This window comes from Xiphophorus maculatus, chromosome 3, assembly GCF_002775205.1.
Source record: "Xiphophorus maculatus strain JP 163 A chromosome 3, X_maculatus-5.0-male, whole genome shotgun sequence".
NCBI classification, from domain to species: Eukaryota; Metazoa; Chordata; class Actinopteri; order Cyprinodontiformes; family Poeciliidae; genus Xiphophorus; species Xiphophorus maculatus.
The window spans coordinates 31,337,096-31,354,985 of NC_036445.1; the positions used below are offsets into that span (position 1 = coordinate 31,337,096).

At 38.6% G+C, this 17,890-nt stretch overlaps 1 protein-coding gene and 1 long non-coding RNA gene across 7 annotated transcripts in view; both read left to right on the plus strand.

The window, feature by feature from the left end:
* The window catches only part of adgrb1 (adhesion G protein-coupled receptor B1), a 178,795-nt gene that overhangs the window by 76,929 nt on the left and 83,976 nt on the right, over positions 1 to 17,890 (plus strand). For 5 of the 6 annotated variants that reach the window (XM_023330323.1, XM_023330325.1, XM_023330322.1 and 2 more), the window contains exons 3-5: positions 13,685 to 13,843; positions 14,558 to 14,665; positions 17,611 to 17,778. In XM_023330323.1, coding sequence (XP_023186091.1) covers positions 13,685 to 13,843; positions 14,558 to 14,665; positions 17,611 to 17,778 — 435 coding nt within the window. The remainder of the gene's footprint in view (positions 1 to 13,684; positions 13,844 to 14,557; positions 14,666 to 17,610; positions 17,779 to 17,890) is intronic. The other variant, XM_023330321.1, reaches the window with a different exon arrangement.
* Positions 4,052 to 5,332, plus strand: LOC111608039. The gene is made up of 3 exons (XR_002752498.1): positions 4,052 to 4,133; positions 4,892 to 4,961; positions 5,076 to 5,332. It is a non-coding gene; the product is annotated as an uncharacterized LOC111608039 (long non-coding RNA).

The following is a 17,890-nucleotide window of genomic DNA, read 5'->3' on the forward strand; positions in this document are numbered from 1 at the left end:
TTTGTTATCAGAAAGGCGGTAAGAACATTTGGACGTCTTCTTCAGTCTTTATTGTAGCTTATGTCATTTGAGAGATTTTTTACTGAGTTTGTTTTTTGTTCAAATACTGTCAGTTTTGCTTTGTGTTCATTCTGTGTTGTTATGGAGATTTTTGCTGGAAATGATGATTAAATAATCTTGCTAACTAGAAACTTTTTTTATGCAGTAGAGTCATGTGCAGGTTTTCAAAAGCAAAATGATTTTTGGATGTTGTTGGATGCCAGATTGTCACTAGTTAATGAAGCTCAGAAGCTCTGAAAAAAGCAGAGAAGCTGGAGGTGAAAGAATAAATAATTTATGTCCATCATAAGATGTTACAGCAATAACCCCCCTCCAAAAAAGTCACATAGCTTCATGCTATGTGACTTTAGATGTCACATCTAAGGAAGAGGAAGAATAATATCTTTCTCTTCCTTAGTAGAGGAAGATGTTGGATGCTTGGAGCAGCTGTAAGCTTAAACTGACTGTGTTGTAAATACAGCTAATAATTATCTAACCACATTATACATCATGTGACTTTCAGCCACGGATGTGTCATTAAATATGTAAAACAGAAGCTGATTTATTGGGAAAAGTAGCATAATCCTTCCTAAAATACAGAGCGCCATCCCTCTCCTCTTCCTCCCGTTGGCCCACCACAAAGGGGGTTAGGGAGGGTATAGTGCATTGCACAAGACATTAAGATTCACATTCATATTCATTCATATTGACATTCAGATCATGTGGTTGTGAGGGGGCTGAAGGGAGCTACTTGAGGAACTGATGGCACTCCACAAAAGATGCCACCCTGGGCGGTTGCCCATGTTGCCCATATCATGCTAATACAGCAGAACCAGCTAAATTCTACACCCTTCATCTGAATCATGCACATTAAAGAAAATCAAGGGACGCATCAAGAGCGATAGAAAGCGCTTAATGTTTCCCAAATGCTTCAGTTCCTCATTTTTACATCAACATGCATGCCAGACAATGCGTTGTTATATTGAAGTTATATTGCTGGGTTTCAGATGACGTAGCACTGACGTCACCCAATGCAGATGGAGGGCCGGAAGTAAATGCAGCCCATTTATTTCTATTGATCCAGCATCAAAATGTCTAAAGTCTGTGTCATGTATGGTTGTTCCAACCGTTAGAGATAATAGAGGGAAAGATAAACGTTATTTTCATGTTTTGAAGGTAGTTGGTCACAAGAGAGTTCATTTTAAAAACTTACCGAAAAAAGAGGAGAAAAGTGGATCAACAATCTACAGCTAATAACAGGAGGTGCAGAAACTAACAACGCCAGAGTTTGCAGCGCCCATTTTCTAACAGATAACAATCACATGGTTTAAATTGTACTTCCTGATGTTTTATTGGACAGTTACTTAGAAAGACAAGCATTCATATGTAAGGTAAGATATATTATTTTTACGCCCTAGCTTGGTTGTCCTCAGAGTGCTGATGTTGTTAGCAGCTAGCTCAGTGCCGAGTCACGGACAGAAAATATGTTTATTCAGTGGGATTTTCATGCTAAAAAAAAAAGCTAAATAAATTAAATATAGCCCACCCAGCCTTACAGTCACAGTGAGGTGTGAATAGTTGACCTACATTGGACCTGATTCCACGTCCTACAACGACTCAACATTAACATACAACTCCAGCATGAATTTGGGTTTACAGAAGCTAAATAAATTATTTACCAGGAGATCCAAGCTCATAGAAGTAACTTAGCATTGTTATCATAGGCTAATTACTTAAAATAGCACAATTCACTACTCATCCGACAGAAACAAGTCGACAGCCATTTAATGCTTCTTTTGATCCTAAATGCTTGACCCAACTTGAAGCTAAATGATTGTATTTTCCAGGGTTTTGAAAACTTTCTTCTAGCTCGGCGTATGAGGTCTGCAGCTCCATATAGTTAGTTATGTGGATCGCCTGAAGATTATAAGAGAAGTCATTTTTACCGAGATAATACGGATCATATCCTAAATATATCTGTTTCTACCTATTTAGGGCATTAGCGTACTTGTGATCAATTTTGCTTTGTTTCGAACTGGAGAAATCCACTTCCGGCCCTCCATTTGAATTTCGTGCATCATCTGGGTCACATGTCTGAAACCCAGCAATTATCTGGGTTTTCTGAGCTATTTCATATTGTGGCTGGATGAGAATTAAATTGTTGCATCTTTAAAACAGGTCTTATCTGTAGCTCTTTTGAGCGTCGCTGTAGATTGTGTCATTCTGGATTTGGATATATTTGATGTGTTATGTGCAGCAATTTCAACTCTTTTGTAAGACCATGTTATGACAAAAAATAAAGCTTAAAAAATTATCAACTATCAACCACAATTTTTTGAAAAAGGTTTGAAAACACTTAATATTATCTCTTCAATGTTAATTCAACAAACGTTATTTCTGAACTGATCTACTGCTGGGGCCTTTTGTAAAGGCACACTGTTAGCCTTTGCTGTATTTTTTACAGTTAAATACCACAAAATGCCCAGTAAAACTACCATAAGACATCTTTACAAGTAGTTACTGTAATTTGCATTGCATTATGGGTATAGTACATAGTATTACAGTAACTTACTGTATGTTTTGAATTTGCAGTAATTTACTGTTTACACATTACAGTAGTGGTACTGTACTTATAATATACAGAAAGAATTATATTTGATTTCCAACGGTCATCATACACTGTTAGCCTTTGCTGTATTTTTTACAGTTAAATACCACAAAATGCCCAGTAAAACTACCATAAGATAGGGTGACCATATTTTCAGTTGGGAAAACCAGGACACCTTGGAGCGGGCGGGAGGTCTGAAAGCGGGAAACTCTTTTGTAAATCGTCTGTAAACATACATTTGCGCTTTGGCATGTTGTTGGCGTACTGACAGCCACGCTATCTGATGCGGCTCAGGGATTACGTCACACGCAGCGCCCTTTGCTGTATTTTTTACAGTTAAATACCACAAAATGCCCAGTAAAACTACCATAAGACATCTTTACAAGTAGTTACTGTAATTTGCATTGCATTATGGGTATAGTGCATAGTATTACAGTAACTTACTGTATGTTTTGAAGTTGCAGTAATTTACTGTTTACACATTGCAGTAGTGGTTCTGTACTTATAATATACAGAAAGAATTATATTTGATTTCCAACGGTCATCATAGCTGCTTCATCGTGGTTCCCTGTTTCTGTATTTTTACTCCTTTAGTGGTTAACATATTTTTAAGGCAGAAAGAGAGAATGTACTTTTGTTTTTTTTCACATCCTAGCTAACATTAATATGCAGTTTATCTAGCTACGTCATCAAGCGTGGCTTAGCTTCCAACCAGCTTTTTCTCTCCAAGTGCAAGTGCAGCTCTGTCTCCGTGCTGTGGGCTCACACTGCTTCAGCTCTTCAAGACAGGTAAAAAAACACTTCTTAGAAAACTCTTTGAAGCCAAAACCTAGTCTGGAAATGTACATTTTAGATGGAGTTAACGTAGCTTATAGCATCATGCTATAATGCTATAACTTAGCATTATAGCATGAGCTCGTTTGTGCTGGTTAGCCTGGTAACATAACGTTACCTTTACGTTACTAACTCTGGTGTTTTATATAACTGGCATATTGCAACGTTATAAGTTACGTGTCTGTAAATGAGGTGAAAGATAGGAAAATATGGTGGTGTTATTTTTTGAGCTGGTTCGGAATTAACATTAGCTAAGGTGCTAATAAGGTTTTAGCTTGACTTTTGCCGCTTAATCTTCCTCGGGCGGCTTTGGGTTGAGATAAGCTCAGTGCATGAGTGTCTGTTAGCATTGTTGTTACATCCTTTGTCGAACAATATAACCTTAACTGATAATTGATCCCCCCCCCCCCCCCCCTTTTTTTTTTTTTACATCTAATGACTGTTCATTTGTTTAAACCATGATCTTGCAAATGTTAAAAATGCAGATTAGCTACGTAGGTCAGCAAGGATGAATTTCTAACTTTGTTCTTTTTTTTTTCTTTTCTTCAGATGACTTTTTTGTTTTAACTAGCTTTTTCCCTCCAAGTGGCTGTGCAGTTCTGTCCTGCTGACTGCTAACATAGCTTCATCTCTTCAAAGGACAAGACAACAGGTAAAAAGCTCTTCAAACATATTTGAAGCCACAAAATAGTCTGGAAATGTAGAGGAGCAGCTAACCTAATCTATAACTTTGAGCTTGCTACAGCTGGTTAGCCTGCTAAAGTACCATTACATCTCCAACATAGTGTATAAGAGTCTGTAAATGAGGACAAAGGTGAAAAAAATTAAAGTAGTTTCTGTTATTTTTTGAGTTTGTTCAGCCACAGTGGCAGGTGGACAAAAAAAGTTAATTTCCAACCCTGGTTACACATAAGGACTGTTCACATGTTTAAACCATGCTCCTGCAAATTTAAAGTTAAGTCAGTACTAACAGGTGCAACTATGTACAGGTGTAAATTCTGCAGCATTTGTACTTCAGAATTTACAGAATTTTGTAGTCATGTGAAGAAACATCAACACACAGCTAATTATCGGTTTGCATGTGGAATAGAGCAATGTCCTGCTTCCTTCAGAACATTTTCTGCATTCAGGTCCCACATGCACAGGAGTCACCGCCATTGCAGAAGTCAGACTGAACACTTGTGGAACTGTACTTGTGGAATGTAATGCTTTAAAAAATGCATTTAGCCCCACAAACTGTCATTCACATCCGCTGTTTCAGAGTGGTAGCAGGATGTAGGGGTAAAGTCTAGTCTGGTCTCCGGGATGAGGTTCTCAAAAACCTGTTGTAATCTGGGTGAACTGGCCCTTTAAATGTAAATTACTACCAGTAATTCATATTTAAGAGAGTTTTCCTTTTATGTTTTAAAGGTATCTTCCACCAAGATGTCTGTTGAAATGGAAATGACCTTACCCACTACACCAAGGGTAATTATGCTTGGTAAGAGGAATATTTTCTACCACTATAATTTTTTTGTAGCAATGTATGTAATTGTTATGGTAGTCTGTACTTTTATTCACTAGCGTTAGCCTGACAAGGGTTTGTCTATTTTAGGAAATAGCTTGATGTCTGCAACCCGGTGGATGGTCAGTATGGAGGAGAAGGTATTTTTCGAGCCTGAGCAACTACATGACTTTGCCAGCGTCCTTGCTGTCTTTTTGGGGTCATATTATGTCTTCAATCTGGAGTATCAGGAGTCAGCATCCACCACGCTGGAGATGATACAATGGCAAGTACTCTACACCAAGCCATTTATGAATTAAATTTAATGACAGTTTGACTGATGATGAAGAACCATAGCTGATTGCTGTATTGTACATCTTCATTAAAAATTACAATTAATATATTTTATTTCTGTTAAAAGATTCTTTGTGAGGATCAATCCAGATGTTGGTACCAAATGCACAGCCAAAGTCGATACAAGCTGCAAGACGGGAAGTCTTGTCAAGAGGAAAGTAGTCAGTGTCAACTCCCAGATCACCACCTTCTTCCAACGACTTGCTGAATTTGAATGGAGGACTTCTAACTAGGTAAGTATTTTACCAAATGTAAATGTTTATTATTTTGTTGTCTTTTCCTCCTATCTTGCATGCTCTGACTTTACTTTAGCCTTTTTCATATGATTTTAATGATTATTTATAAATGCCATGTGATTCCTACACAATAGCTCTTTAGAGTAGCCTGCATCTTTTCTGTGTCCGTGGTAAAAAGTGGATGTCGCTGCATCTCTTAATAAATCACAGAAATGTATAAGTGTGTAGTCGTTTAAGTGTGGTGTATTTTTATACTATGCAGTTTTCAGTTTATTTGGCACACCTTTGCAGTAATCCGTCAGCACCAACAAAATGACTAAAAAGATTGTTGTACTTCATCGTCCCCTTGGGGACATTTGTAGTATGCAATCTTTTGAATTACTGAAGACTGACTAACTGCTTTTGCCATAAACAATCCAAAAACCTGAAGTGAAGCCAGTCCTGCTCATTCTTTATGCAGCTTCTATTATCACTTCAGTCCAATTGATTTTTTTTTTAAACAAATTATCAACTTAATGCTGCTTTATGACAAAGATTTTATGCATTTGAACATTGTCACTTCAGCTTAATTTGTCAGCCTTCCTGGTAAATTTGAAAATGTAGGTAACTTCCTGACCATCTCATGACCTCCCACATTGTCTGTCTTATTCTTTACAGTTCAGCTTCCACAAGATGGATCCCACTGATTTTGTTTGACGAATGGAATAAAAGTTCTTCTGATGTAGGAAATGTGTTCTATGGTTTTGTTGTTTTATAGCACATTATATTGTATTGTGACATTGTTCTTTATGACATTGCGAATATGTAAATGGATTTTATTTCTACAAATCTGCTGAAAATAAATACCTGTTATTCACAGTACTTGGACTAAAATTTCTTTTATGAAATTTTTCGGTTTATGGTAAAATATTCTTATATTAAAAAAATGTAAACTTTAATTTACAGTAAAACTCTGACATTATGTTGTGAAACAAGTTTACAGTAGACCAGCTTTCCTATAAAATACAATTACAGTAAAGCAGTTATAACTGTAATGCACACTCACAGTAAAACTTAACTGTGAAATATCATAACAGTAAAGGTACTGTAGAATGGTAATTACAGTAACTTACTGGCAACACTGTTGCCAGTAAGTTACTGTAAAATTACAATAAAAGGTCTAACAGTGCATACTTAACACAAAGCTTCTTTTTTCTTCTAAATATTTTCGAATCATTTCCGTTCCCCAGCAGTGTCCCTTAGGGATTAAAGTGAGCGGCACATTTTCTTAAGACAAGTGTCCTATCGTGTCTAAACAGACACTGATCCGACTGATGGCCGTATTTAAAATGACAAAACCTGTCACTTCTACAGAACGAGCAGCCAACACTAAAATATCTGAGCAGGACTTGTACACATTGAGCCTCAGCTTTGAAGGAATTTTTTCGAAATTGACAGCAATATTTATGCCATGGCTTCCTCTGCAAATGACATCCACATTGAGGGAGAACCAAACCAGTGGAGTTGATGAGAAATAGCCAAACAATAAGCTGAAATGTTTGACCAGGCAGTCTACATGGTGTTGCACTGTTTTTTTTGTGATGGTTGCAGCCTAAAATTACAGATTTCCCAGCAACTTTTTCAAAAAGTTGAGATCAAAGTTACACATTTTTTTCAGCTTTATTTTTTTCCGTAACTTGGTCTTACAAAAAAGTTGAATTTGCTGCATGTAACCTTTCCAAAAAACAAAGGAGTAAGATTTTAGTTACATCCCAGCTCAGCAAGGGAAGTAACAATGAACCAGATGGAATGGGTTTTAAAAAACAGGTGGTGTATTATTAAGATTTTTTTAAGTGAAAGGGAAAGAGGGGGGGAATCTAAAGGAAGGACACCAGGATAGGTATAAATTATATTTATAAAATACAGGACCAAAACCAGACTCACAAACAGGTTAGATAGGGGGGAAAAATATTCCAGGAGAATTCAACCAGAACTTATTCTAACAAATGTTTTAACAATCAGAGCCTGCATCCAGAAACCACCTAGGTTCTCAAAAAAGAAAAAGCAAGCAGGACCTAAACTATGCACTAAAACAAAGAAACCTGGCAGGAACAATTAGTGTAAGCGAACATGTCAAGCCAAAGGTTTCACAAGACACTCCAAAACAAAGAAACAAACTGTTCAGATCAAATCACAGCATTGAAAGCTCAGTATAAATTTAAATAGATGGGTCTCTTCTGTGATTGGAGGAGCAGGAGATGAATATTCCAGTCAGGATACATGGGTGGTGTATTGGAAAGTGTCAGTGGAGGCCTACTAATCCTAATTAGTGCTAATTTATAGCTTTATCTTATGTAATAATGCTATTCCCTCATCAAAACATAGCTGGAATGTTGACTTAATTCTTTCATGCATATTTGAGAAATCCTTTATCTCCCATGGCAACCATTCAGCTGTCCAAAACACCTGGGTGGTCCTAGCCCCGCCTTCAAAGTCCTCCTCAGAGCTGCAGTTTTCAAGCTTCCAAGATTCTGCCTCACAGAGCAAGCCCAGCCCACAGCTCCCCCACTCAGCTCTCAGCTCCTTCAGACTAGCCAGCAGCAATTAGCAAAATCTGGTGGAACTGTCTACAGAGGCCCTATTTTAAGGTGCTGAATCAGTGCATGTGTGTGTAACCCTAACCCTATTTTAATAACAACTGAATATAACATAGTTAATTGATTTTGCTTTAAAATTTCACTATGTAAATGGAAAACACATTATGCTGGTCCCTTAAAATTAACATTTAAAATACTATTTAAAGTGCAAATTAGATTTTAAAGTTCTGTCTTGAGGGCGTGCCATGGTGCTGTAGGGGATAGCGTGACCCATGTTTGGAGGCCTTGAGTCGCTGTCGCGGGTTCGACTCCCGGACCCGACGATATTTTCCGCATGTCTTCCCCCCTCTCCTGTCAGCCTACTTTCATATAAGGGACACTAGAGCACATAAAAGACCCCGTTGAGGGGTAAAAAAAAAAGTTCTGTCTTGAAATAGCATTTTTATTAAAAATTAAATCATGTAATGAGTAGTTGTCAAAGTGCAAAAGAAGAATGTTGGTCATTCAGGTTAACTTGAACTGTATGCACAGTAGAGGGAAATCCAAGAATGTTCTGTTTATTTCTAATCAGCTGTGTGACAAATGTTTAGATTCCATCTGATGCTGTGCAGCAGTGGAGAAATATTGTTAGCTCTTTGAAAAGTAGACTGGATGATGGTGCAGCTGACTTGGAGCAAAAAGGTTAGCTTGAGGAAAATATGGAAAGCAAAGTGCCCATAAAGTTGTACTTTTTGCAACACCCAGTGGATTGAAAGCTGCTAAATGGTGTTCAATAAACATAACAAATGCCCAGAGAATAGCATAACAGATGGTCGGCGAATACTCAACATTTAATTTATGTCGGTTTCTAATTTGGGACACACATTTGGTTCTGTGTGCTTTTTATTTTACTTCATGTTAACGTGAAATAAACTGAAACACATCGGAGGATGGTTGTTTGTTTTTATTAATTTTGTGCTATTTTCTTAAGTGAGATGTCTTTAAGTTTTTGGCCTTAATCAAATTCATCTTCAAAATGATAACTTCAATTTAAATTCACTACTACTGACCTTTTTGTACCTTTACATCTATAGAAAACAATAAATCTGTAATAGTTCAAATGCAACTGTTATGTTTGCTATTCAGGAAGATTATAAATTAATATTATTTCCTCTACAGATTATTATATAGAGAGGTACATTTCTGCCCGTAGAGCAGAATATCAGTTTGATCAGTTCAGCTGGATATTTTTCAATGAAAAAAAAACTTTCAGATAAAAAAATCTTTGTTCCCTTTTAAATGAGGAAACTCATGTGTGAGCGTTTTCATCTGTGTATGAGTTTAACTTTTTGTGCCATTCAAGTGAAGCTTATCCTTCCCCCCTACCCCTCTTTCCTCCTCATCTTATCTGTTGTCACATTTTCCCCTCTTTCTGTTCCTGTCTCCCTTCATCTTGCTCCCCCCTGCAGCTCCCCCTCCCCCATTTCCTCCTTTCACCGCCTGTTATCTCTGCTGTGCAGTTGACTGCCTCTGTCCTCTGGGTGTCAGCATTTGCCTTATCCTTCATTCAGCCACACAGCTTTGTGTGAACCAGTCACCCCATTGCTGCCTGCTCTTCATGTTTTCATCATTATTCTCCCTCTACGTCCTCATGTCTCTGTCTTTCTAAACATTTCCCCCAGTTGCAGCTCCTCCTTCCCCAACTGGCTGCCTGTTTCTACAGGGCCATAAACATCATATTTTAGCCATTCTTTGCTCCCTTAACAGCTCCACAAACATACACATTCCTCAGTCATAAATCTGCAGTCATGGTATCCACTAAAACCCTGTGTATGTGTGTGTGCCGGCGTGGGGAGGGGGGTGTGGGAGTGTGTGTGTGTGCACTAAGTGCTAGCTATTGATCAAAAGTACAGAAACTGGAGCTGTAAGAAGAGATGCCCATGCAGTCATCCTTTCGCTCCAAATAGAAGATGAAGGTGACTTTCAGGAAGTTCGTCGACACACTCACATGCACCCAGTGAACCATGCGACCACACATGCTCACGTGCACACCCCCACAGACATTGCAAAGAAAGTGTGTGTTTTGACAAAAACAGATAATCAAAATAAAGTAGGGACTGTGGAACATGAAGGATGGAGGATGAGTTTAAGCCTTGAAGAGGAGAGATGCTCCTGTGACGAGGTGCTCAAACAAAAGTCCCCTCTAAATTGAGAATATAATGAAATGTCTTTGCAGACCTGGGAAGACAAAACTCCATTACTCCCCTCACATTTTCCACCCTATCCAAGACTGTATTTATGAGGCAGGAAAAATAAAAAAGTTACCATCATTGTCATTTCAAAAAATCTTCTCTTTAAACAGACCTGAAAAGTTTTTTTTCATTTGCTGGACACCTATTTGAGCTGCATCCATCTTCAGTCCATTGTGTGATTTGCAAAGACATATGCAGCAAAATGACCACAAATGTATACAAATGTACCCAATTCACCACACTTCCCTGTAGTTCTTAAAGGTCTAAGTCAGGGGTCTGCAACCTGCGGCTCCGGAGTCACATGTGGCTCTGTGTCTATGTCTTCAACGACATGTCCCAGAGAAAAATGTATCCAAATGATTTTGTTTTTTTAAGAATGACCAATTTCCTAGAAGAAATGTATCAATACAACATAACATTTGTGGTTCTAAATGAGTTTATTATCCAGACTGAGTTCAAGAATGGCTCTCTGTGTTGAAAAGATTGCACACCACTGAACTAAGTGATGGCAGTATTTTCATTGGCTGGGACAGATTTTGTCTACATACTTTATTAGCATGCCTACCAGAGACATGGCTTTGTTAGGCACAGTAACCATTTCAACTTGTTTGTGTTCCAGATACAGTAATAAATACAGATTAATTCAAAAGTACATGACAAATAGTAATCTGCTAACTATAACGCTTCATAGTTTGAAATAATACATTCATGATTTTTCTAAAAGAAACATTTTTCAAACATGCATTTTTTTGACGGTGCTCTATATACATCAGTCATATTACACTCATGGTTCTGGCATGTTGGGACGACAAACAGCTGCAGAAGAGATTTATCTGTGGGTGTGCATGCGTGTGTGTGTGTGTGTGTAGGTCTGACTCTTTGCACTGAATCGAGTGCTCTTCACAGTGGCCTCTCTCATCCCAGTCTCGCCCCTGAAGGAAATTGATTTGCGAGTAATTAAAACTGTGTGCGACTGGATGTGGGCCAACTTCATGTTCTATTCATGCAGATTAATACATATTTGTCGTTGCCTGTGGGGGCTTAAAGGCATCTGTCTGTGCTATTAAACATTTATGAGCATGGAGGACACAGGCGGGGAGAGAGTCGTTTGGCAGCACTTTGCTCCATCCTCCTCATATCAGCACACATCTTAATGGCGAGCGTTAAATCAGAATAGACGAAACAGGGAATTTGACAATGACAATAGCATTCATCACACCATGGTTCTAGAGGAAAAAATCTCCCCTCAGACACTCTTTCACTGCAAGATACCATCAGTCTGTGATGCTTATTTCATTCTGTTGCAGGTGAATTTTCAAAGTATTTACTCACACACAGCCTTATCCTCTCAATCTGCTTTGATGATTACTTTAATGTCTTTGCAACAAGAGATTCTTTATGTGTTCTTTGATAGTTTTTGGACTCTAGGATATCATAGATGGTAGCTGTACCTCCTGTATTTTCTCAACCTGGCCTCAGTTGGTGTGTGTAATGTTGGGTAATGGAACATTACCCCTACGTATGTACTTCTGTGGAATATAGAGGGGCATTATATAACCAATTTGCACATGTTATGTGTTCTCACATCTAAGGCTGTGTGTGCAATGAAGAGAGTCCATTATCAAGCGATTACCTTGATAATTAGCATTATCACAGAGGCTTCTGTCATAGTGGAATACCCACGTTAACCACTCTGAAGCTAGCGTGGGTATTCCTCAGAAACACTTTTTTTAAAATGGATGCTTTTAAATAAAGTCTCTTTATGGCAAATACATTTGCCTTTTTTCCTGATTGAACAACATTTTTTAGAATTAGAGGAAATATGTATACTGACAAAACAGCTACACATCCAGAAGTCCCAATCTGACAACTCAGGAAATAATTGCTCCCACTCTTTCAGGAAAAGAGACTGTATTCTAACAGTTGAGTGATTTACATTTCTCAGCCTTCTTCATACTTTAGGTGTTGAAAGGAGGTCCCTCTGATTCTCAAACATCACATTCTAGAGCAGTTTTTTTGCCTGCTTTTGCTAAGTAATCAAAGTTGGGTTAGACTAGATGGACTGTGTATGTCAACATCAATTTTCTCAAGACTTGTCAGAGATTTTTATGTGGAAACAGGTCACTGCTGTCTTTGTGTCACTTTTTGCTTAAGGCAAGATTTGTGTAGTCCAAAACTAATGGCCCTTTTCCCCTAGCATCTAATCAATGCAGATTGACCACTAAGTTTCTGCTATGTTTATATGGTGCTAACCCCTTTCTTCAGTACCTACATGGGATTCCTGACTGGAAACACATCAGGAGACTGTCAGTCACTGACTGGATAGAGGTGGAGTTGGTTGTGTCACAAGGATCAGTTCTAACATTTGTAAAAACTTGCAATACTGAGTGTGCTAAAGAAAATAGCAGCACTGCAAATAGGTTTTGTTTTTGGTGTAATGACAAGATGCAAGATAAATGCAACACAGGTTTTTGTACTTGTGTTGCGTTTATGTCGAATATTAATGCCACATTGCTTTTCACATCGTGGGACCACTCTGCTAGGATGACCCCACTCACACAGAGCCTCTTATTCAAGTGTAAGTGAAAATGACCGTAACCATGTAGACATGAACTTCACTGAGTAGGTTCTGGTGGAAAAGGATAGAAAGAACTGTCTTTTTGTCTTATTCTCCATCTTGAGCTGTGAGTCTCTTCCACAGTTATCTCAGGATTCTTCCACGATTCTCTAAACAATGTTCTCCTGTCTGTTTTGGTGAAAGGCATGGTCTAGTAGGTTTGCAGTTTCTCAACCTAATCCTACATTTAACCTATCTGCTGTGTTCCTTGGTTTGTTCACTAATGCTGTCCAATAAACCGCTGAAACCTTCACAGCTGTATTTAGGTGGAGAGAAGCATACGCACGAGGACTCTATTTACTGGCTATGAACTATGAAGGCAGGATTGCACAGGAATTTGTTTCAGTATATCAGATTAGACAAGCAGGAATGTGAATTTAGGGTCTAATTTCTTGTAAAAAAAATGCTGATAGCCATGTTTCATTGTTTTTAAGTTTGACAAATGGCTAATATAAGTTAATATAGCAAAAACCATTCTACAGTACCACTGTGTTGTGTGAAACATTACACAGTCTGTCAGTTTGTTGCAATTGCAATATTTGCTTCAGAGTGTAAGAAGAACATATTTTCATTTAATCATTCCAGGAAAAATAAACAGTTTTGTTTTTATTTATAAAAGCTGTTGTCAGTTAGCTCACATGTAGTGTTGACAGTACTGCAGTGTTTTAACAGTGACTGTTTCTGCTGGCTGTGTTTGTGTCTGCAGGTGGTTGGAGTGTGTGGGGCCACTGGGGGCAGTGCAGCAGTGAATGTGGCGGAGGAATCCAAACCCGTGCTCGGACCTGCCAGTCGCCACCAGAAGAGTCTTTTCTGTGTGAGGGCATAGTGGAGGAAGGTCGGCCCTGCAACTCCCAGTCATGCACAGGTTAGCTCTTCCCACTGGCTTTGGTTCTGTCCACCAATGAAACTTTGTCTTCGTTAGACATTTTAAAGATATTCTACACTTACCCTTCCTTTCCAACTAACTTATTCTTCTGTTGTGTATCTTATGCGTGTGATTCAGTATTTTGAGTTAAGGAGTGCATGTTGGAAAGGGGACTTTGATCGATGAAAATAAGAAAACCTGCATGGTCAACTGGTTTTTGGTCAATAATGCAAAGACCTGATTATTTCAAAATCCTAAAATCCTCAAGTGGCTAAAGTGACTCAGGCAGTGAGCATCTGAGTGCTTTATTTATTAGAGACAATTTACCAAGAAGTATTAGTGCTTTTATTGAAATGTTTGACAGCTTAAAGCTTCTTTTCATCTGGGCAGAACGATTGGTGCATTTCTCTGTCTCACAGCAATAAGTCATGGCTGCAGCTGAGATGGGTTTAAGTGTATTTTTGTACTTAGTCATTCCAGCAGAGGCACTTCAAGACTCTGAACAGCATTATACAACAACTGAAAGAAATCGTCAGTACACAGGAACAGCACATAAACACCAACAGCACAACACAAGTCCCAAGTTTGGCTGATGCTGTTCTGGGTGACCAATCACGTCACGGTTGTGCCCCAAATATAAGCCAGTAATGAAGGAGCTCTGGTTGCTAACCCCGCCCCTCCTCCCCTTCCTGGCCTTGCCTCATCCTCCTTTAGGCAAAGGTCGCCATCTCTCTCGCAGCCAGTCTCTCCGCTCGGTGGACAACCCCAAGCGTGATGACACAGACAAGCCCCCCCGCAGCGGACAGCAGAGTCCTCAGGAAGGTAAGACAACGGGACGCAGAGGGATCCCATGCATCAGTCACTGTGGCAGCTTGGGTGACCAGTTTACTTTTACAACATACAGCTGTGACACATTTCAAACATACACATCTATCAAAATCTCCCACAGCAGTGCCTTGTCCACAGTGGACTACTTCCAACATGGACCCTGACTGAACATAGCGAAACTGAATGAAACAGAACACTGTGTACTCTCTGTAAAATATGAAATCAAACAGAGTTGCTGCTCTCTGATAAAGTGATGATGCACCAAAGTCAAAAAATTTACATAAAGGAATAGTTCAACAAATTGGACTGGTCTTTTTTTTAGCTTCAGTCTATGATTGAAACAGAAGATATTATTGCTATATCGGTGATACATGTAAATACAAGGAAAGAATAGTTACTTTACTGTGCATTCAATTTACAGAACATAGAAATTCTGTAAATTATAAAGTGTACAAAACATCCATGTACATATCCTCCACCTTATGCACATACTTTACATCCACACACAGATACATTCAAATATAAAAAAGCATTTCGAAAATAAACTACAACACTGTTCATGTTGAAAAAGAAACCAAAGTTGCAGGCCTCAATGTAAAGACCCTTTGCAGAGATATTTTCTGGCAATAGAGATTTAAACCAAAAATAGCTATTATATAAATATAAATAGCCAGTAGCTTATTTTTATGTTTACTGACCTAACTCACATCACATTAGTGTGTGCAATCACACTTCTAACTAATAACTTACTTTGACCTTTTCATTTCAGACCTAAATATCGCAGCTTAGAAAGTCTCAGAAATAAAGTGATTATATACTATAAAGTGACTCAAAGTTCAGAAGTTCTAACTGTCATGATTTTGGTGGGGGTTTTTTATCATGGGGTTTTGTGTTCCATAGGGGTGTTATTCATAGTCTTTGGTTATTTATCAATTTGGTGAGTTTATTTCCAACATGGACCCTGACTGAACATAGTGAGACTGAATGAAACAGAACACTGTTTCATAGTTTTCTTGGTGTCATGTTTTGTTTCTCTAGGTTGTTTTGCATTTTGTTTTATTTAAGTTAAATTTTTCTTTCAGTTTTCTTATCTAGTTCTCATCCCTGGAGCATCTCTTCATTGTTATCATATTCTGTTGAGTTTTGGTGAACACTCTGGACCATGTACTGAGTTTAAATAAATCTTCATCATGTCATGTTGCTGTTCACATTTTGACTCTGCCTTATCTCCACCTTCACCAATCATGACACTAACCTTAGCTGAGGAAAGATGGTGACTAGTTCACATTCATCCTTAAGGTATAGAATTTTAGCGCAAGGTTACAGAACCAACAAAAAACGTTGTCATTCACCCATTCACACAGCAAAGGGTCTGGTTTTCGTTACTTCTCGCCTCTCTTTATTTAGTAAAAACATTTGCAATAAAAGCAGCAACAGCATTTCAAGTAACTTTTTAAAATTGTCAAATCAAGCAGTCAACACATTTATGTATGCTTACACAGCTAACAGGTTGTAGTGTCGACATAGCAGAGTGACCATTTATTGTATCTCTGCATTACATTCAACAGCAGTTATTACTGTCTGGAAAATAACAATGTTCATGACTGATATGAAATTTAACATCATTTACCAGAGATCATGTTCTGAGCAATCATTACTTCAGTACCCTATCTGAAGTAAGATAGGGTTCCAAATATGACCATATTACCACTCAAATGCAAAATCTGAACAGAACTGTAGTAAGTAAATATCCTATCTGCATCATTTAGCTGCACAGTTGGAGTTATTTTTGAGTACATTTCTATAAGCTTTATGGGCCTTAATTGATTATGTTGTAGTTATAGATTAATAAATGTTTATACATTTAGCCAAATAGGAGGCTTGACAGTTGTTCTAATATGGAGAGTACACCAGCCTCATGCTGTTTAGAGTTATTAATGGTAGTAACTGCTTCTAATTTCTCTTTTACATAGAACTTAACATATGTCCGGAATTGCTGAACTATTCCTTGTTGCTGGTTACTGTGAATAGTTTTGGGATAATGTTTTGAAACAAACTGATGGCTGTACTTCATTTCGATTCAGTGTATTTATCTAGGCAAATACACTGCATTTGCCTAGAAAGGTTGTTCAGTTCTAATTTAAATACAAATTTCAATCCAAGATGGCAAAGTGCAAACCTGCAGCTACCTGTCAGTTATGGAGGTTGAACAATATTCCAGAGATTTTTGACTTTGAGTGAGGCATCACTTTAATGTGCTTAGCTTCCCACTTCCTGTTAGCTTTTCTTTTCTCCCAGCCCGCCTTTGACTACTCAGGCTTCTCTAATTGGTTCAGTGACCCATCTAATTGGCAGTCTCTGAATGTAACAGTATGAATGACATATCCTAAGGCGATGGCATTCACTTTTACATAGAGTCAATGCATAGGATATGACATCTGAGCCTGACATATAATAAAGAACAAGCAGATCCAATGCTGGGCTCCATTTCAGGGCTCGCTTGTTTGAGGGGAGCAATGTATGAATGTGGACAAAGAAGGTTAGCCTTTACCTGTTACCACAAGACAGGACGGTATTTACAGAATGACTTGTAGGCTCCTAAACAATTTTTTATCTTGTCCTTTAGAATGATCAGCTGTGCTGTTTAGAAGACCGATCATCTTAAAAGACAGCAAGTTCAAGCTACCATGAGAAAACCCATCTGTCAACCACATTTGTCTTTGAGGAAGAAAACTTTATTCAATATTTATGAAATCCTAGGTGTTCAATAAAAGGCGGCCCCTTGAAATGTGGCACGGACATACTTTACCTTTTAATACCACAGCCCCTCTTTTTTTGGCCCCGGAGGCTGCATCCTGCATGTTAAACAGTTATGGACCTTTCCTTTTCTTCCTTTTCCTCCCAATCCTTCCATTCTTTACCTATTCCATCTTGCTCAGTAGAATCAACTTCAGGTGAGGAGTGGTCATCCTGGAGTGTGTGTTCTGCCACCTGCGGGGAAGGCTGGCAGAGTCGCACTCGTTTCTGTGTGTCCTCCTCCTACAGCACACATTGTAGCGGGCCACTGCGAGAGCAGAGACCTTGCAACACCTCAGCAATTTGTCCAGGTAAGCCTCGCCCTTACCCCCACCAGATCCCTCTGACCCCCCACAGTCACCTGCACCCGTCTCCTCCCAGCGCTCATTCCTTTCCCTGACCATGTATTGCCTGTAGAAGACC